At 34.4% G+C, this 22,455-nt stretch overlaps 1 protein-coding gene across 2 annotated transcripts; it reads left to right on the top strand.

Moving 5' to 3' along the window:
• Positions 1 to 5,723: 5,723 nt before the first annotated feature.
• On the top strand, positions 5,724 to 9,306 carry LOC140872421 (calcineurin B-like protein 4). Of its 2 annotated transcripts, none has more exons than XM_073275212.1 (10): positions 5,724 to 5,853; positions 6,423 to 6,516; positions 7,233 to 7,311; positions 7,557 to 7,639; positions 7,785 to 7,844; positions 7,960 to 8,068; positions 8,262 to 8,314; positions 8,558 to 8,638; positions 8,721 to 8,833; positions 8,997 to 9,306. In XM_073275212.1, the coding sequence occupies exons 3-10, from the start codon at positions 7,233 to 7,235 to the stop codon at positions 9,058 to 9,060; spliced, it is 642 nt and encodes a 213-aa protein (XP_073131313.1). In that variant the 5' UTR covers positions 5,724 to 5,853; positions 6,423 to 6,516; the 3' UTR covers positions 9,061 to 9,306. The 2 variants fall into 2 exon arrangements, with proteins under 2 accessions (XP_073131313.1, XP_073131314.1); XM_073275213.1 differs by lacking the exon at positions 5,724 to 5,853 and adding an exon at positions 5,869 to 6,326 and having other exon boundaries at positions 6,425 to 6,516.
• Positions 9,307 to 22,455: the final 13,149 nt, after the last annotated feature.

Raw genomic sequence — 22,455 nt, 5'->3', positions numbered from 1 at the left:
AATTAAGGTGCAGTTTTCGGCATTAGAAAGCCAAGATCAAGGGAAAAAACGTTCCTGTTTACCACTTTTCCGAATTCCAACTGAAAAATAGAGTTTAAGAATGAACAACAGACCCATCAGCAGGGTATGTGCGCCCGCGCCCGAAAAGTAGCGCCCCCGCGCATGGCCTTCTGATTTGAAGCTTTATTTATGTTATTTTGGGGTCCTAAATTCATGGTTATGATCTTTAAAGGCTTATAAAGTATATTTAAGAATTCTTATGCAAAAAGTTTCTAGTTTTAAGTCAAGAACGACTTACGTGGATCGATTACGTTATGTGACGCATGTACATGTCTATGTTTCATTCATGAAACCTATGTTCAATATGAAAGTATGATTTTTATCACTTATGACATGCATGAAGTTATCGAGTAAAGTTTAATGTTAATGAAATGAAAGTTATGACAGAAATTACGATGATATGATGATGCTTCATAAGAAAATGATATGTTATAATGATATGATGATGAAATGAAAGATGATGAAGCATGAATGAATAATTTTATGATGAAGCATGAAGATATGATATGTTGATGCATGAAAATATTTTGATGTTTTATGTGTCTTTATGGTGGCAATACGGGACTGGTACTCCGGTTTGGGCTCCGGTGGGACCTTTTCAAATATGGCTCAATGTAGGGTTAGGTCCTCCGGGATGAGCTCCGGAGGGGCCTCCGAAAATGAAAAAATGTTACGAGGCGTAATGCCATATGATTGTTGATCAACAAGAAAAGATGAATGTGCCCATTATGACGGTTGCCACAATTTCGCATAATTCGTCACCAAATGATAAGTTTATGTTATGTTAAGTTTATTTGATAATTGAAATCTCAAGATTTTTACTGCATACTCTTGCTGAGTTTTTAGACTCACTATACTTGAATGGTGCAGGTAATGAGGAAGACATTTATGCATATGTCGACGAGTTCAATGCCGGACATAAAGAAGAGCAAGGAGTCGGACCGGCGGGCGATGCATGAGTGTGTTATGTGATGAGTGTGTTACGTACTGAGTATGTTTGTGTCAAGTTAATGAACTAAATGTTGTTAGGTTGATTGAAGAAAATACGCTTTAATTGTTTCAAATTGTTATTATTTGGTTTGTAAACTATTTTGAAATGTTTTTAAGTAAGGTTTGATGTATGCATACATCTTTCAAAAATTTTCTTTTCCGCACAGTGTTTTATGATCATGTTAGTTTGGTAACATCTTCATCGGTTGAGGGCGTTACAGTTAAAGCTCACAAGTCATCAGTCAAAGTCCAACCGACATTCTCAAAGATACATCAGTTTACCTCAGTGCCAACTAGATAAGTTTTTCCGTACCAAACTAACGCAAAAAAGATCCAAGTATACTACACTTGTACGATTATCAAAGAATGATGACATAGAAAAAGAAAAAAAACTAATGGCTACCATAATTGGATCGAATATTTTTTTCAAGTTTGTGATCGTTGAAAATTAGATGCTATAAAAGAATGCAAGATCATTTAGAGAAGCTCTCTCGAACATTTTCCTACAATTGCTATTATCTACTTACAAGCTTTCTAGTTTTCAAGAGTCAAACTGATCAATCAGTCAAACGCTCTTTACAGACATTTCTATATCTTTACATTGTGAATTCATTTTATTCAAGGTAGATTGTATAATATCTATTTACATTTCAGTTAGCATTTCCATTTTAATTTGCAAGACAATTTCAATTTTTCCAGTCTGTCAGTTAGGCTTTATTCCGCACACTCTTTTGTTATACAGACTGATATTGACACGCGAGAATTGCAAAGTTCAGTCACTAACCCGACTGAAATGAAAAATTTGTTGTGAGTGTTTATTCAACCATGCACCTTCTAAACACTCCATGATCCTATCAATAGGCCATGTGGATTTAATTTTTGGAAGCGAAATTCATGAATTTCCTCTCTATTCCAGTAAGTATATGTGTGTGTGTGTGTGTGTTTTTTTTTCCCTTCAAGTTTTAGTGTTTTCAAGTCATATAATTATGCTCCTTCAGTTCCGAAGTTTTCTCAGGAGAGGCATTTGTGTACAAAATAGTTGACGAAATAATTTTCTCCAAAGTTCTATGACAAATGCAAGTTTGATCCGTAAGCCATATTTGGAGTTGGGATCAGAATGCTGAGTAGTAGCTAATGCCGGGTGTGTAATGTATTGACTGGCAAGTTTGGCCGGCGTCATATACATTCTTATATGGACATTTTACTTGACATCATATATGCATTTTAATTTATGTCATGATATTATGTTGCATTGCATTATCACATTGAGTCAGTATCCTTTGAGATAGTCATGCTGTTTGGGGTCGTTCGGCCCTTTCCTTTTGTGGACGGATGGGCATCGAGATCATAGTGTCTGACAGGTCGAGTGTGCTTTGGTGACCCGGGGAATTCTAGGCCCACATCTTGTTGATAAGTGTGTAAGCGACAGCTCATATTAGCAGCTACACATGATTGGCACCTAGATCAGATTGAGTAGGATGTTCTAGATTTAATCTCAGTTACCAGTTCACAATTAATGTATTGCATATAGTTTTGTAAATTTATGTCTTACGTACATGGTGATTTATCGCCTACGTCCTTGTTTTCATCTCTCATATCTCATTCCATGGGACTTATCTTAGGTTAGACGGACCAGACAAATAGGACAGAGGCTAAGAGACCCAATTGATCTTAAAGAGGTTTTATGTTTTGGTGTTTCTGGGATTTATTCGATACCATCTTATCATATTGAAGTTCAATATTCCGTATGTTTCGATGAGGTTGTATAACTACTTGAGGTTATGATTGTGTGTTCCGTTGTTATAAATTGATGTTTATGTTGTATTTAAATTAATGCATGCTATTAACTAGTAGTGGAACAAGTTGGATCATTACAATATCATATCAAAATTACAAAGACAGTTACATCAATTAATATATGCAATATTCATCACAGGAGGATTCTAATCAATGAAAATGAAATTTTTGTTTGTATTTTTATTTTGAAAGAAAACATGGGGTGAGATTATGTTCCACCAGGTGTGCTACACCTGGTGGAGCTAAGCCCTTGGATCAAGGGAGGGCCCACATGATAACATATGGGTTCCACATGTTATCATGTGGGCCCTATTGATCTAAGGGCTATGCTACCCCTGTAGTTCTTCTCCAGAAACTCCAGTTGCAGCATAGTCTCACCCGAAAACATGTGAATGAAATTGAATGACTAACTAAAACATAATGACAAGACAAGACAACCAATTTAATCCAATTTAATAAGTTGGATGCATTCATTTTAGTATGAGGCTACTATGCCTTTTTCCGTGATCCTTGCTGATGTGTGGTGGATAAGCTTGAGATCTGTGAAGTAATACTAATAATTTTTGGTTTGTAGTACGAGGGGATCACGAAAATATAATATAAGAATGATACATTGATATATATATATATATATATATATATATATATATAATATTAAAAATTTGAGTTAAACAAAGATTAAACAAAGACATATAACTATTTATTATATATCTTATACGTACATCAAACAGAAAGGAAACCAAAGACAATACTCTGTATTTCTCTCTTTGATAAAAAATATTCATCTGTCTCAATTATATAGGTTGCATTTTCTATTCATTACTTCCAAATATATAGACATCTATTTTTATTTAACCATATTTCTTCTATTTTTTTCTTAATATACCCTTATTTAATTTGAAGTCTTGTGATTAATTAACTATTGAAAAAATAAAAAAACTATTTAATAAACACTCATTAAATAAAAATGAAATAAAAAACTTGTTTGCTAATCGATATTTTTAATGAATTTATGAAGTTACCCTTAATGCTATTATTTAATTTTATTAAATTTACACTTTTAGAACACTAAATTTTGTCAATTATTATTTTTTAGTTTGAAAAAAAAAATCCATATTGAAGTACGAACTATATTATATTAACATTTGTACCGTGAATAAAAAAAAAATCAAAATTATACAATTCTAGAACTAGAAACGATCGAATAAAAATAATTAAATTTAAATTTAACATTATTAATCATGATATTATTGTTTGAATTTCTACCATACGATCAATCATATTTCACATTTTGAGATAGATAATTTTTTTTAGAAAAATGCGTTTTGCATGAAAATTAAACATAAATTATTATATACAGTTTCAAAAATGATAATTTTAAATTTTTATATCTTTAACCCAAAACCTCTTCCATTTTGGGAAGTGTTGGTGCCACTTAAGCTAGAAGCCTTTGGTTGTATGAATATCTTTTTATACCCATGAAATATTCAAAAACATGCGCCAAAAATATCATATCTCATGATATATATATATATATGTATATGTATACACCACTCTAGATATCTATATTATTATATTTACTATATTAAAATGGTTCCAACTTTCACTCTATAGAAAAATTGTTTTGATAATTTAAATATTCAGGCTAAATTTTTCATCTTTAAAAATTACAATTACATGCATTTTTAGTTTAAAAATGGACTCAAAACACTTAACAAACATACTCAAATTAGTCCTAAAAACTCACATGTCAACTCCTAACATCCAAAGAGACATCGATACCACAATTAAACCCCTCCAATTTTTAAATTTAATTTATAGTATTTGTTTCTTCAACCTCCTCAAGATTTTCGTTTGGACGTGTACTATAAAAATATTTTTAGTATTTTATAAGTGAAAAACAATTAAATTAACTGTTTGGACAATATTTTAGTAAAATATTTTAGAAAAATAATTTTTAAAAAGTGTTCTTCTAATATAGTTTTTAAATAAGAATTAAAAAATATTTTTAGAATGGAAAACAGTAATAGAAATCAAAACACATCATTTTTGAAATATTAAACTATTTTATAAAATAGTTGTTCAAACACATATTTATTTTTAAAAAATTGTTAAAAATTTTTTCTAATTTTTTTTAAAAATATTTTTATAAAAGCGGTTTATAAATATTTTTCCAAATGAAACAAAAATTATCTACCTCGTTTTCAAAGAGTATTTTATCAAAAAAAAAAGGTGCAACATCGACTATATTTTTTCAATATATTAAAACTGGAAAAATAATATATAATGTTAACTGAAAAATAATAAGTTTTGTTTTCAGGTGACTGATTATATTATCAAGTTAATTATCAAACTTGAGATCAGTTAATGTCATTGTATATTATTTTATTCAACATCCAATTTATAATTAATGATTTGATTTAACATCCACCTCCCCTAAAGAAAATAGTGTACATATATATCATAAATTTATCAACATATAATCAAAAAACTTAAAATCATACAAAACTAAAAATCTATATAAAATTATTTATTATGTATAAGTAATTCTCCGTATGCACCCATCGCGTATCAACCGACCAGTAATTGTTATGGTTAATGACGAAATAAATGACAGCGCTGTGCACTGATTCACTGCATCTATGTCGTTGTATATAACAATAACAAACACGTAAATGCGCCCACAGGAGCATAGACGAATTGGTATGATCTGAGGTGACGTAAAAAGAAATTTCTCAACGTTGCAGGTTTGATTCTAGTATGAAACATATTCCCTGTCTAAAATATTGTGGATTCTCTATCTGAAATATTGTGAGATATGCTCTAAAAATTGAATAATATGCTCCCTCCTTCCTGCAACTCGTGCACATCATTTACCGCTTGAAGCCAAAAAAAAAAAAAACAAACACGTAAACGCACAGAGACGCAAGAAAATGGAACCACTCGGCGTTTCAAAGATCAAACGCAGCAGCCTTCCCAAGATCCTTTGCTGATCCTCCTACAAGTGTCGGTTTCTATCTGCCTCTGCTTTTTTTTTTTCTGACCACATTCTTCTTGGTTTTTACGTAGTTGTTGTCTGGTTTTTGTTGTGCATTTTGGGTTTGAATGTGCTCCAAAGCAATGGCAAAGAGAATAACTTTGAGGGTTCTTCTGGGTTTTTTATTTGCCTCTAAAGGAGAGAATTCGATCCCATTTCCATGTGAAGTACCCAAGATTTCACCTTTTTTAATGGAGGGTTGTGTTACTGTAATCTTGGTGGAGTAAGAAAATGGAAGTGTTGTATCTCAAATCGTGTGCCTGTGTTTTGATTATTAATGGGATGGTTGGCTGTTGTTGACTTTAGATGAAATGCCGTGTGTTACTGTCCGTCTAGTTTAATGTGCTGTTGAAAATATTAGATTTGGGGGTGTATCATTCTTTAGATTTTATCAGATTATGTTATTGCTAAATAAGATTATAGTCTTTCTTCAAAGAAAGGAAAGCCCACTGCTCATTTGTATTGTTTTTCTTTCTTCGTCTTTTTTTTTTCTTTTCCTCTTTTTGGGAATATAAGGTGTATTTTGTTGATCTATCAGGAGTCACGAAGCTATACATATTGAAGAAATCAATTCAAGAAAAGGATCACCAACAAGTAGTTTTGTTGGATCGGCGAATTGGACTTCAGCTTTGGTATTATTTTTCTTCTATGATTGACAATTCTAGTAAATTTCCTCTACCAAATTGTGTGGCTTGTGGATTGGAATGATTTTTCTTGTATATGAAACTATATGTATTTGGTCCATGTTTTTGAGACTTGTAAATTTTTTTTTTTGAGGACAAAACCAATATCATGTTAAGAAATTAGGGTATTTCTTTTTCGGGATTGCCCATTGGTATGCAAATTATTATTGTTTCTTTTCAGAAAGTTGGTCTGTTTGACTTTTTTGGTTGTTTATAGAAACACTTGAAAAGTAAGAATAATGTCCTGTTGGAGACTTTATCTATGTCCCCATGAAATAGTTTTGCTGGAACCATTTATCTCACTTGCTTTGCTGATATTTGCATATGATATCATTTTATGAACCTACTATCGAAATCATTTGTGCCAAAAGTTCAAGCTTGACTGTGACGATATAATCATCAATTTGGTGCATTAACAACTATATCATGAAATTATCTTTGCTCTAAATATTTAAAGGTCACATCGATGACAAAACATTGTGGTCTGCATTTGCAAACAGGCATGATCCACAATCTTACTTTTGATATGGATTAAGTACTTAATGTATCAGGAATTTGAAATAACGGGTGATGACATATATTGAAGCATAAAACCCCTAATGTCAGTGGAAACTTCACTAGAGTAGATTCAGTTATTGAATGAATCTGATGGAAAATCTTTTCAGATGGGCTGCATTAATTCTAAAAGTCGAAGAAATATTCCTGGTTACGAGGAGCCTTCCGTTCTTGCGGCTGAGACGCCTTGTAAGTATGCATCCACACTTGATTTTGTGAACTTAAAAGGCCAAATATGTACTTCGTGTACTGTAGTATCCAAAAACATGTCATCAAACTGGGCATACTCTGGTTAATGATTTGGGATAAGATGCATAGGGTGAATATCTCTCTGTGCTTGTAGAATATGCATCAATATTCTTTCCCAAACCTTTGTGATTTAATTTGACTGTGATTATTTGGCTAACGGGTTTTCCTGCAAATCTAATTTTCAGTCACAGTGAGCGAAGTCGAGGCTTTGTTTCAACTATTCAAGAAAATAAGCAGTTCCATAATCGATGATGGGCTCATTCACAAGGTACGCTTACCCGTTGGCTTATGTTATACTAGTAACTCTTTTTCTTTATTTTGTGTTCTTTGTGTTCCAACTCCCAACCCTCATCCTAAACATAAAATCAGTGGCACGAAATTTTCGGTAATTTTAATGCAATTTTACATCCCAGGAAGAATTCCAGCTAGCACTATTCAGGAACAGAAACAAAAAAAATCTGTTTGCTGACAGGGTACGTACAATGACTCCATTTTTTTTTTACCAGTACTTCCAGATAAACAAATGCATATCTTTATACCATCGTTCCTATGATAGTTTCAGTTCCATTGTTAAAATTCTCTATGTAGATATTCGATTTATTTGATTTCAAACGGAACGGAGTGATTGAATTTGGAGAATTCGTCCGATCGCTAAGTGTTTTTCACCCTAATGCACCAGTTGCTGACAAAATTTCTTGTAAGTTTTATAGTTATCATCGATTTATGTTTCATCTTTCGTTCCCCTTTACATTTGTTTCGAGAAATCTATTGATCAATTCTGATTCCTTTTTTCTTCTCTCTGTTATTTTTTTGCGCATTTATCAGAACTTATGTATTATGTATTTGTGACGGTTCTTTTCTCATCTCTTGTGATTGTATAATTCTGGCAGTTGCCTACCGATTGTATGATCTAAGACGCACAGGCTTTATTGAGAGAGAAGAGGTAGGCTTCTTACATATTTTGAACATTTTAGTTAATCAAAATCTTACTTTTTGAGTCTAATGTTTAAACATAATTGCATGAACCTTTGCTTTTGGGGCAAAATATTGCCATCTTTGATTCTGCTTCGGAAATTAACATGATCCTTGAAATATTTCTTCCGCCCCATAAGTGAATTAGTGACTGGGAAAGCAAAAAAAAAAGAAAAAAGAAACTCACGGTTGGCTTTTGTGTATGACTTTGCAGTTAAAAGAGATGGTGTTGGCGCTATTACACGAATCTGATCTCATTCTATCAGAGGATGTCGTCGAAATAATTGTTGACAAGGTGAAGATATCACTACTTGGGCTTCTGCATTTTCTTGATCTTCGACATTAAATTCAAGACTTCGTAACTTTTATCCCTACAGACATTCTCTGAGGCAGATACAAAAGGTGATGGAAAGATAGACCAAGACGAGTGGAAGGAATTTGTATCCAAAAATCCATCTCTTATCAAGAACATGACTCTGCCTTATCTCAAGTAAGTTCCAATGAATAACGGTCTCATTGTGTAGTTTGTCAAGTAGTATAATTTTTGCCTCCTTTGCAAGAAAGGTTCTCGGTTCGTTTTTGTTTACTCATTTTAATGTGCAGCTACAATTGTTAGATCATAGGGGAATCATCTTAAACATTGTATATTTCAGGGATATAACAGTAGTATTTCCAAGTTTTGTGGCACATTCTGAACTTGAAGACTCGGAGTTGTGAGCTTCTCACCGTAGCCGGTGCATCTATGAAGCTTGCTGGTTTTAAAGTGCACAGGAATTGGAAACTCGCATGGTTCTGTTTGAATATGTCAACAAGTTTTGTGTATGTAGGCTATGTATCTACCCCTATACCACTTATGCTTTGTATAAAATAGAAAAATTTGAAATAGTGTCAAATATTGGTATTGATTTATAAAACGGATAAGCTTGTGTTTGGACTTGAAAGAAAGATTTAAAATAACTTCATTTTGAGATGAATTTGAAATCTACTCTCTATGTTCAAAATATATAATTGATTTTTTTTAAGTCATCTCAAATATAAAGTTCAGTGTTTAAATTTAATTGTATTTTTTTTTATCAATATATTCGTATTATTTAATTTTTTAAAAAATGTGCAATAGTTTTTTGAATGTGTAATGAAAATGATAAAATAAGAAAAAAAAATTTCAGTTATATTGAAATTTTGTGGGAAAAGCAACCAAAATTAAATCAGTATTTGAAATGGTGGGAGCATTTTCTTGTTTTTACTAAATGAAGAGGAAGCGTTGGGGCCGATTGGTTTATTAACAAAGGACATCAAAGATCTTATGGAGTCTGGAAGGTTTATTTCTTTCCAACTTATGGGAAGAATCACGAATCGAGTGACACATCGTCTAACCAGAGAAGCTTTTAAACATTCGTCGGCAGTAGAATCGTGTAATGTCATGGTGATGTGCCATCTTGGATGAATTGTATTGTGTAAGCCACGATTTTAAGTAGTAATCTGTCGGGTAAATCCTTTTTTTTTTTTTTTATTATAAAAGAGTTCTATGTTGTTTTGAGTCCAAGCTATATAAGATATTATCCTTGTGGTGGATCGAATTAATAATTTCTTTTTGTTATGTAGGGTCCAAAAATCAATTACCAAAGCATTCTGGTTAGTTTCATGAGATGTTTTAATTAGTTGATGGAATAAATAAGCGATTGAACAATAGTAAAAAACTCGATTCTTCTTACCAATATCTTCTCGAGTAAACATATCGCACATGATTTGTCTAGTCTAATTTACCTAGTTATTGTAGTTTGTAAGGTATTACATCAGCTCAGTGTTTACCCAACATACATCTAAAAATAGCGATTATTAATTTCTACATCATCAAATAAAAAATAAAAAAAAATATTAGAGTTACCAGATTATTCCCGAGCTAGCATCTTTGTGTCGACAGTTTCCCTCTCCTAAGCTGGAACATTTTATGTAGTAACTCGTATATTGATTTAAGTTAATTAAATATTAAAAATGATTGAGAGGTTAATATTTGAACAAATCAAGGGCTTAATTGAGATTAAAATAGAAAATTCAAGCTTCGGATTCACTAGAGAGTTTGAAAGATCCAAAGTACAGTTCGGAAGCACCGAACAAGGGCCTTGTCATGTTCGGATGCAAGGCAGTTCGGACCTTCCGTATTCGGAAGCATGGTTCATGTTCAGATGCAAATGAATAGTTTTGAAGATCCGAACCTACGATCGGAACGTTTGATCATTGGCAAGACAAGCAGGCAAGTGATCAGTGGACATTGAGATAAGAAGCAGTTTGAGATGTGACAAGCATACGAGTTCGGACCTTCTGAACTCCGTCTATAAATAGGCCGCGGATTTCTCACAATTGGTGTGTATTTGGAGGTGTTTGAGTGTGTATCAGTTTATATTATTAGGGTTTAGTCTACTCGAGAGTCGGGCGATCACGAGGTGCTACGGGGTTTGTAGCGGAGTTGTGCTTGGGTCGGGGTCTTCGACATCAGCAGGCTGACGAAAAACACAGACATAGTCTAAGATCCCTAGTAGTATTAGGGTATCTATTAGCTTTGTTAAGGCTTTTATATCAATGTAAGTGATATGGTACTGTCTTGGTTTGTAGTGATGGGTTGTGGATGCTTGTTCAGATAGGCCAATTGTTGAGGACTTAAAGTACAAATTTACTATTTGAGATATCTTGGTTGAGTATGCATGTTCTATGTGTTGTATGTTTATATGACATGTTTTATGTGTATATATTATGTCATGATTATTATCTTGCATGCATTATCACGTTGAGCATATACATTGTTATAGCCTCTTGTGGGGTCGCTCAACCCCTTATTCTTGAGTGGATGGTTGGACTTTCTAGTACGGGATCAGGTCACCTATATCCACAGTTTATTATGATATGTGTGCCACCTCTTGATGCGATGGTCCAACTTACTGCATACCACGATGTCTTTCCAGACTGAGCAGAATTTGATCGTGATAGGTTTTTGGTACCCTGTACATTTGCATTCACACACTCATAGCATGTGTATACTCGTATTATTCGTACTGAGCGCTGTTATCGCTCACGTCCTCGGCTATTTTGTGGGCACCCAATTTGACGGGGCAGTTGCAGGTTTCTCATAAGTTGGACCTCTGCGTAATAGGTTACCAAGGCTTGGATGCAGGGGTTACCTGCAACTTAGATTAGATGGGATTTTGTTGTACTGTTCCATTTGGGTTGTATAATTATTGTTTTTGCTTCAGTTGTTATGGTTGTATTCTGTCGGGTTAGTAATTAATTAAGTTTTTGCAGTTATCTTTGATTGTATTTCTGTTTAAGTTTAATTTCATGCATAAGTATCTGCTTAGTAGGTGATCTGGAATGGGTCACTATATTAATAGTGTCTCTCGAATATCCATAGGATTAACCCTCCCAACCCTTCTCCATTAGTATATTGGACAAATGAAGCTCGGTCAATAGGACTTCTAAGCTTATGATATAAGGCCTCGACTCATGGCTACAAACGAAAGGTAAGAATTCAATGAAGGGAGTAAGTCGAAATTCATCTTTATTTTGCATGTTTCCTTTCAATTTCCAACTCCTCATTCGACTCATCATTTTTTTTCTTTTTTTTCATATTATTTTTTTCCTTCACATCGATCATTCCAACCATCTTCTATTTCTTACGCTTCCCTTTTTCTTTTCTTTTTTTATAGAGAAAATTTATAAAATTTAACATTCGAATGCTTACTCCCTTGAAGGTAAGAAATAATATATAAGTTATTTATTAGATGGTCGGAGTGAGATTTTGAAAAGATATCGAATAGGGTCAATCACACACTTTTACGTGTGTCATTCATTTTTAATTAGCCCAAACGTGGTGACTAGAGATGAAATGATGTTATTTGATGTCTCGAAAGGCTCAAACAGTTCAAAATTTCCTAGATCATTCTTAAGTCACATATTGTCCGTATTTCACTTTGAAAGACACTCAGACAAGTTCTAGACTATCTCTCAATTCATAATTAAATTTACAGACTTATCAGTGTTCAATTACATCTCATGCAAACATACCAAAAAAACTACGACAGGCTATCAAAAAAATAAATTTAAAGCATATTCAAGAAATTTTGCTAATAAGCTCAAAAGGCAGCAAATGATATTAATAAATGAAAATAGGCTCAAAAAATTTCAATAAATGTCTAAATCATCTCTGTGCTCGTAAAAAAAATCTACATAAGTGTCAAGTGAAAATCAAAAGATTTTATAATCTATTAATCTATTCTGCATCACAAAGTCCACATAACGGCTCTCTCAATGTCAAGAGTATCGATAATCATGACACTAAGTGAGTGAAGTTTGTGAAAACTCAGTAAACAATTTCGCACAGTGGGTTTTAAAATTTTCATCATAGATCATAACAGCTACTATCTCATGACTTCGACACCATAAGAAATTCAAATTCGACATCATAAGTAATTCAAATAAACACGGGAATAACTATTTTTTATCCCTTTTTTATACAAATAATAATAAAATTTAAAAACAAATATGAATAAAATTAAACACAACAGTAGGAATTCAGGTAAACAACAACAGTAAAATCAAACACCCTACAAATTTAAAATAATGCATTGTCCTCAATGTATAATAAACCAATAAAATAGCATATGAATGCACATACCTATGGTGACGACCTTAGTGGTCTTCGTCATCTTCATCATCATTTGCAGCACACTGGGGTATGGTAGGGCTAACATCCCCGAACTTCAGCTCCACACATTTTGAAAAAATTTGACAAGAAACTTAAAAATTAGAGACGTGAATGAAAGGATCGGTTAACTCGTGCCCGGAAACGCAGCGGAAATATTAAAATTTTTAACAAAAGAGATCCGAGCACTTGTATAGCATTCAAAATCAAACAACCATAGGGTGTTTAGAATTTTACCTATCAATCTCAAAGATTGATTTATGGCTCTAACCAAGTTGATAAACAATTAGGCTCTTGAAATGGTAGACACTATCTACAAGCTTCCAAGAGCACTCCTTGCTCAAAATGGATTCAACACTTCAAGCCTTCGAATTAGGTCCACGACTAGACGATCTAAATCCTCTCTAAATATGTACTAGAATATTTAGAAAATTTTGCATTGAAATTTCTTTTTCTTCTTCCACAAAATGAAAGAAAACTTGGAGAAAACTTTTGGAGGTGTTCGGCCACTTCCTTGTAATTGGAATGGAATATATGAATGTGTGTATGATATGATAATGGAGAAGGATTAAATAGATACAATTAAAACCATGCATAAAAAAGTGCAAGACTTGCATGGAAAATTGCATCCAATCTTTCAACCCTTCAAATTCCATCACACACATATATATAACATGAATATATATATATATATTTCAAAAATATATATATAATATATATACATGTATTTTAACTTATTTAATTTAATTAAACATTAAACTTAATCCCAATTAAGTTTAAATAATTAATTAAATCTAACTTCGACTCATTCAAGTCCACTAGTATATAATTATTCAACACAATATTAATTTGAGCTCTACTAGACTCAATAGTGTTTAATTAATTCAACACTTGAATTAATTTAATTATTTTTTCATTACAAAATATACTAGTGTAAAATTAATTCAACACTTGAATTAATTAATTAAGTTCAAAATAATAGTTTAGAAAATCAACATTTTCATAAACTAATTATTTTAAATCAACTTTTAATCTTGGAACATATTCACAAATTAAAAGTTACTTATTCCATTCATTCTCCAATTTAGAAGTCAAACTTCTAATTTATTTTACTTATAAACTCTTTTATAAGCTGTTCAACACATTGAACTTATTTTAATCTCAACGGGATCTAGAAAGCTAGTACTTGTGTGACCCTCAATGGTTCATTGATACAACTATCAGAGGGTTCACATCTCCATGTGATTCGAGATCAACAAGTCCCTTATATAAGCATACCCTATATAGCTCCATTCTTATTGATCAACACATTGATAATAAGAACGTCACAAAACTCAAGTCTGATAGTACCCAACCAGTAATGTAAACGTCTAGCAGCATCGCTTACATGACTCCCTAGGTATCAAATGATAGTGCCTGGAAGAACCAATCAATTATGGTTAGTGTACAGTACGGCCCCTTCAACTCATATATCCCGACCGATTCGACAATCATTGGTTTATCGAGAGTTGTCATTGAATCGATAACTATGTGTCATGCCGTAGTTGCATCAAAGGTGTAATTCAAGAAACCACTTTCTTAATTACCACCTACTCTGATAAGAGATTTCAAGCTACGCATGCATGAGATCACATAGGATATCCATACCCGTAGGTAAGCGGTGAATCCCCAACTACAATGCATTGACTTCTATATGTTTCGTCACAACACCCAACAATGCCACCTGATGACCCCAGATGAGTCGGTAAACAAGTCAAAGTAAAGCAGTAGCATATAGAGTCTCCATGTTGTCCCGGGTCATAAGAACTAGTGGTGTACAACCATAAACTAGGACTTCTTTACTCGATAAGTGAGAACCACATGGAAAGTCCTTTAGGAAGGGTTGTTCGGTGCACTCTACAAGGAGCACCTATTTGCATGCTTGGACATCTCCATGTCCCCTACCAATGAAACATGGTACTCACATCGCAAATACTAGTCTTAAGCTCGAGCGGCCTTTATCCTTCTTTATGGTGGCTGAATCGATTAGGAACAGTTTAGAATATATAGTATTCCAAATATGAGTTTCATGATAGTCATCACATGACCATCTCATATTCTTTCTACTATTTGTATATTCAAGGGCTTTATCTATGCAGCTAGCATGGGTATAAAGATAAAGATGTGCCAAATTAAATAATGTCAAATATTATTAAAATAAAGATTGTTATACAAGAGTTCTCTCAAGGACCATCAGCCAACACAATGGCTCGACGGGCACCTACTCTAACAATCTCCCACTTGCACTAGAGCCAACTACCCATATTCTTCAAACCCATTGATTCGCGATGCTTTTCGAACAATGGTCCTGGTAAAGGCTTAGTTAGTGGATCAGCAACATTATCTGCGGAGTCGACTCTGTCTAACAAGACATCTCCTCGTTCCACAATTTCCCGGATGATGTGGTATTTTCTTAGTACATGTTTGGATTTCTGATGAGACCTTGGTTCTTTTGCCTGAGCAACGGCACCAGTGTTGTCGCAGTACACCGTGACTGGAACAACTCCATTAGGAATAACGCCCAATTCTTGGACGAAATTCCTAATCCAAACAGCTTCCTTTGCAGCATCTGATGCAGCAATATATTCTGCCTCAGTGGTTGAATCCGCAGTGCTATTTTGCTTGGAACTCTTCCAACAAACAGCAGCACCATTGAGCATGAATACAAAATCGGAAGTTGACTTCGAATCATCAACATCGCTTTGGAAGCTAGAGTCGGTATATCCTTCCAATTTTAGTTCTCCACCCCCATAAACCAAGAACATATTCTTAGTCCTTCTCAAATACTTGAGAATGTCTTTCACAGCTTTCCAGTATGGAAGACCAGGGTTCGATTGATATCTACTTATAACACTTAGTGCAAAGGCCACGTCAGGACGTGTAGATATCATCGTATACATGATACTACCAATTGCAGATGCATATGGAATGCGTGTCATCGCCTCTATCTCTGCATCATTCTTGGGAGACATGAACTTGGATAGAGACACGCCATGACACATTGGTAGATGCCCTCTCTTAGACTCATCCATCGAGAACCTCTTCACGATGGTATCAATGTATGTGGACTGGGTGAGACCAAGCAATCTTTTTGATCTATCCCGATAGATTTGTATTCCCAATATAAAAGATGCTTCACCCAAGTCCTTCATCGAGAACTTACTTGACAACCATACTTTAGTTGATTGCAACATTTCTACATCATTCCCAATGAGTAGAATGTCATCAACATAAAGTACCAGAAATGTTACAGCACTCCCACTGACCTTCTTATACACACAGGGTTCCTCAGGATTCTTAGTAAACCCAAACTCTTTGATTGTACCATCAAATCTGAGGTTACAGCTCTTAGATTCCTGTTTGAGACCATAAATAGATCTCTGAAGTTTGCATACTTTATGCTCACTTTCGATAGATGTGAACCCTTCAGGTTGAGACATGTAAATTTCTTCCTTAATATCCCCATTAAGAAAAGCTGTCTTCACATCCATCAGCCATATTTCATAGTCGTACCATGCGGCAATGTCAAGTATTATCCTAATAGACTTGAACATTGCGACTGGAGAAAAAGTTTCTTCAAAGTCAACTCCTTGCCTTTGAGTATAACCTTTTGATACCAATCGAGCCTTGAAGGTCACCACCTTCCCATCCGTCCCAAGTTTCCTCTTGTAAATCCCTTTACACCCTATAGGAACAATTCCTTCAGGTGGATCCACAAGATTCCACACTTGGTTCGAATACATGAAATTCATCTCAGATTCCATAGCTTCAAGCCACTTGGATGAATCGGCATCAGATAACGCTTCCTTGAAGGTTCTTGGATCACATCCATGATCAGGTTCATCAGGGCCCTCTTCAAGAAGCAGACCATACCTCATAGGTGGTCTTGAGACCCTCTCGGATCTCCTAGGAACTTGTATCTCCTCTCTTGGCTGTTTGGGTGTGGGCTCTACAATCATGGGTGTTTCTCGAACTTCCTCGAGTTCTATCATCTCCCATTTTCTATCCAATAGAAATTCCTTCTCCAAGAAGGTCGCATTCCTAGAAACAAACACCTTTGTTTCTTTGGGATGATAGAAATAATATCCAACCGAATTCCTTGGATATCCCACGAAGTAGCATAAAATGGATCGAGAATCCAATTTATCTCCCACTGTCTACTTCACATAAGCAGGGCACCCCCATATTCTAAGATAAGAATACTTAGGAGGCTTTACCATCCATATCTCATATGGTGTCTTATCAACTGCCTTTGAATGGACATTGTTCAACAACAGTGCCTCCGTATCAAGCGCATATCCCCAAAAAGATGGCGACAACTCCGTGAACCCCGTCATAGACCGAACCATGTCCATTAAAGTCCGGTTACGACGTTCCGAAACACCATTCAACTGAGGTGTACCAAGAGGAGTCCACTGTGAGAGAATCCCATTCTCCTTAAGATACTCTTGGAATTCAGCACTCAAGTACTCACCACCTCGATCCGATCGAAGTGCCTTGATGCTTCGTCCCAATTGTTTCTCAACTTCATTTCTGAATTCTTTGAACATTTCAAAAGCTTCAGATTTGTATTTAATAAAATACACATACCCGTACCTAGAGAAGTCATCGGTAAAGGTAATGAAGTAAGAATGTTCGTGCTTAGTGGTGATGCTAAGTGGACCACACACATCTGTATGGATCAAATCCAACAGTCCCTTGGCTCGCTCCACATGGCCCTTAAAGGGAATTTTGGTCATCTTTCCTTTTAGACAGGGTTCACATGTAGTAAGAGAATTAATATCAGACATATCAAACATGCCTTTCTCCCACTAGCATGTTCATTCTTCTAAAAGATATATGACCTAATCGAGCATGCCACAAGTGTGCTGGATTTAGAGTATCTTGTTTTCTTTTGGATGTTGTTGATATCTCTTGGACATTATACATAGGAATATCTTTCAATTTTAAATTATAGAGATCATTTTCCAATTGTCCTGTACCAATTAAACATTCATTCTTGTAAATATTGCAAACACCTTTTCCAAATAAACAAAAATATCCATCTTTATCAAGCATAGAAATGGAAACAATGTTTTTCACCAAATCTGGTACAAACAAAACATCTCTCAAACATAACTTAAAATCATTGTACAACAATAAGTAAACATCTCCAATAGCTTTGGCAGCAACTCTTGCCCTATTGTCCATCCTCAAGAAGGTCTCACCATCCCTAAGTCTCCTACTTCTTGCCATCACCTGCAAATCATTACAGAGATGTGAGCCACAACCGGTATCTAATACCCAAAAAAAAGAGTTAAGTGAAATGTTTACTTCAATGTAGAACATACCTTTTCCAGAACTATTTTGGTCAAGATATTCTTTGCAATTACGCTTCCAATGTCCAGGTTTCTTGCAATGATGACAGACGTCATTAGTCTTGTTAGCCTTAACTGGTGTGGCTACCACAACGGGACTCGGAGCTTGCCTCTTCAAGGGCACATTATTTTTGGGAGCATGGAAAGAACGCTTCTTTCCCTTCCCACGTGGTCTATTCTTTGAACCAGATGAAGATCCCACATAAATAACCTGCTTCTCTTTCTTGATTGTGGATTCAAACGTAACAAGCATGTTAACCAACTCCTCAAGGATTGGATCTAACTTGTTCATGTTGAAATTCACCACAAAAGGATCAAATGAGCTAGGCAGTGACAAGAGCAACACGTCTGTGGTCAACTCAATTGGTAGCACAAGATCCATGCTAACGAGTTTCTCCACGAGCCCAATCAACTTCAGGCCATGCTCATGGACCGAAGCCCCATCTCGCATGCGCAAAGTGATTAGCTCCTTGACAATCGCATGTCGAAGTGGGCGTGTTTGTTCACCAAAGAGTTCTTTGAGATGCAAATGAATGTCAGCAGCATGCTTTGCACTCTCAAAACGTCGCTGAAGCTCATCATTCATAGAAGCCTGCATATAACACTTGGCTTTCAAGTCATGGTCACACCAATTCTTGTAAGTCTGTAGCTCCTCAGGGCTACAATCAGTCGAAGCCTTATCAGGGGGTGACTCATTAAGTGTGTATGCAATCATCTCCGAGTTCAAGACGATTTTCAGATTTCTTAGCCAATCGAGGTAATTTGGACCGGTCAGTAAATGTTTGTCGAGTATTGTAGATAGCGGATTGCGAATTGATGACATTGTCAAAAACTTTGTACTGAAAAATAATAACAGATAAATGTCAATGACTATTTTAAAATATTTAATAAGATATAAAGTGTGGACTTTAACTTTATAAATATTTACTCCCACTGTTTTGACATTTTTACTACTCTCTAGTAAAAACGGGAAACTCCTTTCCTCAGTAGGTACATAAGGTCCAATTAGCCAATCATGATCCCGAATAATATCAGCCAATCACGATTTCTAAAAGGTAGTTTCCAATTGCATCTCCATGCAACCCTTACGTAAACTTTTGTCTCACGCTTGATTAGGACCCAATAAAATGACGTCGTTCAACTTTATGTGTCAAGCCTTACCCATCGATATCGAACCTTAATGGACGGTCGCCATGAGTTCACCCAATAATATGAGCCGAATTCATGGGAGTTCCACGTAGTTCACATCACTATGTCAATGGATGTCATAGCTTTTTGGCATCCAAGTCCCCCCAATAATATGAGCCGAGCATTGAATACGGGTAGCGTTCGTCATGCATCCATTGTCGATGGAAGACATGGAAATTATAAACAAATTTATAATTCCCCTTTTCGGGCTTGATATAAATTTTGAATCTAATTCAAAATGAGGGTTTTTTAATTTTGAAAAGGTCTCATCATTAATTTTAAAGATCGCCATGTTTGATCATATGTTTGCCGGATTCATGAAAGTTTGTTATTATAAAATAATAACGTACATACTCATTATTTATAATATATCAAGCATATATTATAAATATTAAATCAACAAGGATGATCAATCGCCCCAAAACTATTCGGCCCATGTGAGCCAAACACGGGCCTAAGTCTAATCCTAGGGAATGCATGGGATGCAAATGCAACAATTACATAAGCTTTCAATATTTACATGTCTTGGTTCTTCATAATTCATCATGGCCCACCATCTTCCAATCTTGAACTTCCGCTATCAAATATTTTACATTAAAATATCCATGGAAAATAGGGATACATTTCATGGGGTGGGAACGGGCCATAAACCAAGCCCACTTTATAATTTGATAATTATTACAACCATTCAACACAAAAATATCCTAGCATACACCTAGCAAATTGGTCTTGGGCTTTTGATCATCCTCCATGCATAATATCTCATATCATACACCATCAATTAATTATCTCAATAATCAATTGATCAAATATTATATATCTTGGTCCAATCATTAACCACCACAATTATAAAATAAATTAACAAAATAAACAAAAACCTTTGTTTACTTTCAAATTAATTTATTTATAATTGAATTTCTTGTAAATCACAATTTACTATAAATAATCAAAGTCACACTTTAACTATTTATTTTATGAGAAAAATCACATATTATAAAGTTTAAATTTTTCATAAAAGTCAACTATAATATATTAAACAATTTAGGGCCTATGACACATGATATTCCAAAACACCTTTTAGAATATTAAAGTCGTCATAGTCGTTGCCGGAGCACCATCGCCGGATTCCAGCCAATTTTTTTTTTTTTATTAAAAAGTATGGGGCAACCCACGGCTGCCCCTAGAACCCCCTCGGGCAGCCCATAAGCTGCCCGAAACCAAAATAAAAATATTTTATAAAAACAGTCCCAAAAATTGATAAATCTTGATTTTCTCATGCGGTTAGAAATTGACCTCAATATAATATCCATCAAATACTACACAAAAGAGTAACCTAGGCTCGGATACCACTGAAGGGGATCGGTTAACTCGTGCCTGGAAACGCAGCGGAAATATTAAAATTTTTAACAAAAGAGATCCGAGCACTTGTATAGCATTCAAAATCAAACAACCATAGGGTGTTTAGAATTTTACCTATCAATCTCAAAGATTGATTTATGGCTCCAACCAAGTTGATAAACAACTAGGCTCTTGAAATGGTAGACACTATCTACAAGCTTCCAAGAGCACTCCTTGCTCAAAATGGATTCAACACTTCAAGCCTTCGAATTAGGTCCACGACTAGACGATCTAGATCCGCTCTAAATATGCACTAGAATATTTAGAGAATTTTTCATTGAAATTTCCTTTTCTTCTTCCACAAAATGAAAGAAAACTTGGAGAAAACTTTTGGAGGTGTTCGGCCACTTCCTTGTAATTGGAATGGAATATATGAATGTGTATGATATAATAATGGAGAAGGATTAAATAGATACAATTAAAACCATGCATAAAAAAGAGCAAGACTTGCATGGAAAATTGCATCCAATCTTCCAACCCTTCAAATTCCATCACACACATATATATAACATGAATATATATATATATTTCAAAAATATATATATAATATATATACATGTATTTTAACTTATTTAATTTAATTAAACATTAAACTTAATCTCAATTAAGTTTAAATAATTAATTAAATCTAACTTGAACTCATTCAAGTCCACTAGTATATAATTATTCAACACTATATTAATTTGAGCTCTACTAGACTCAATAGTGTTTAATTAATTCAACACTTGAATTAATTTAATTATTTGTTCATTACAAAATCTACTAGTGTAAAATTAATTCAACACTTGAATTAATTAATTAAGTTCAAAATAATAGTTTAAAAAATCAACATTTTCATAAACTAATTATTTTAAGTCAACTTTTAATCTTGGAACACATTTACAAATTAAAAGTTACTTATTCCATTCATTCTCCAATTTAGAAGTCAAACTTCTAATTTATTTTACTTATAAACTCCTTTATAAGTTGTTCAACACATTGAACTTATTTTAATCTCAACGGGATCTAGAAAGCTAGTACTTGTGTGACCCTCAATGGTTCATTGATACAACTAGCAGTGGGTTCACATCTCCATGTAATTCGGGATCAACAAGTCCCTTATATGAGCATACCCTATATAGCTCCATTCTTATTGATCAACACATTGATAATAAGAACGTCAGAAAACTCAAGTCTGATAGTACCCAACCAGTAATGTAAACGTCTAGCAGCATCGCTTACATGACTCCCTAGGTATCAAATGATAGTGCCTGCAAGAACCAATCAATTATGGTTAGCGTACAGTACGGTCCCTTCAACTCATATATCCCGACCGATTCGACAACCATTGGTTTATCGAAAGTTGTCATTGAATCGATAACTATGTGTCATGCCGTAGTTGCATCGAAGGTGTAATTCAAGAAACCCCTTTCTTAATTACCACCTACTCTGATCAGA

Source organism: Henckelia pumila, unplaced genomic scaffold (assembly GCF_033568475.1).
Source record: "Henckelia pumila isolate YLH828 unplaced genomic scaffold, ASM3356847v2 CTG_466, whole genome shotgun sequence".
Taxonomy (NCBI): Eukaryota; Viridiplantae; Streptophyta; class Magnoliopsida; order Lamiales; family Gesneriaceae; genus Henckelia; species Henckelia pumila.
Note: the sequence above shows the minus strand (reverse complement) of the source record. Positions and strands in the feature narration are given on the sequence as shown.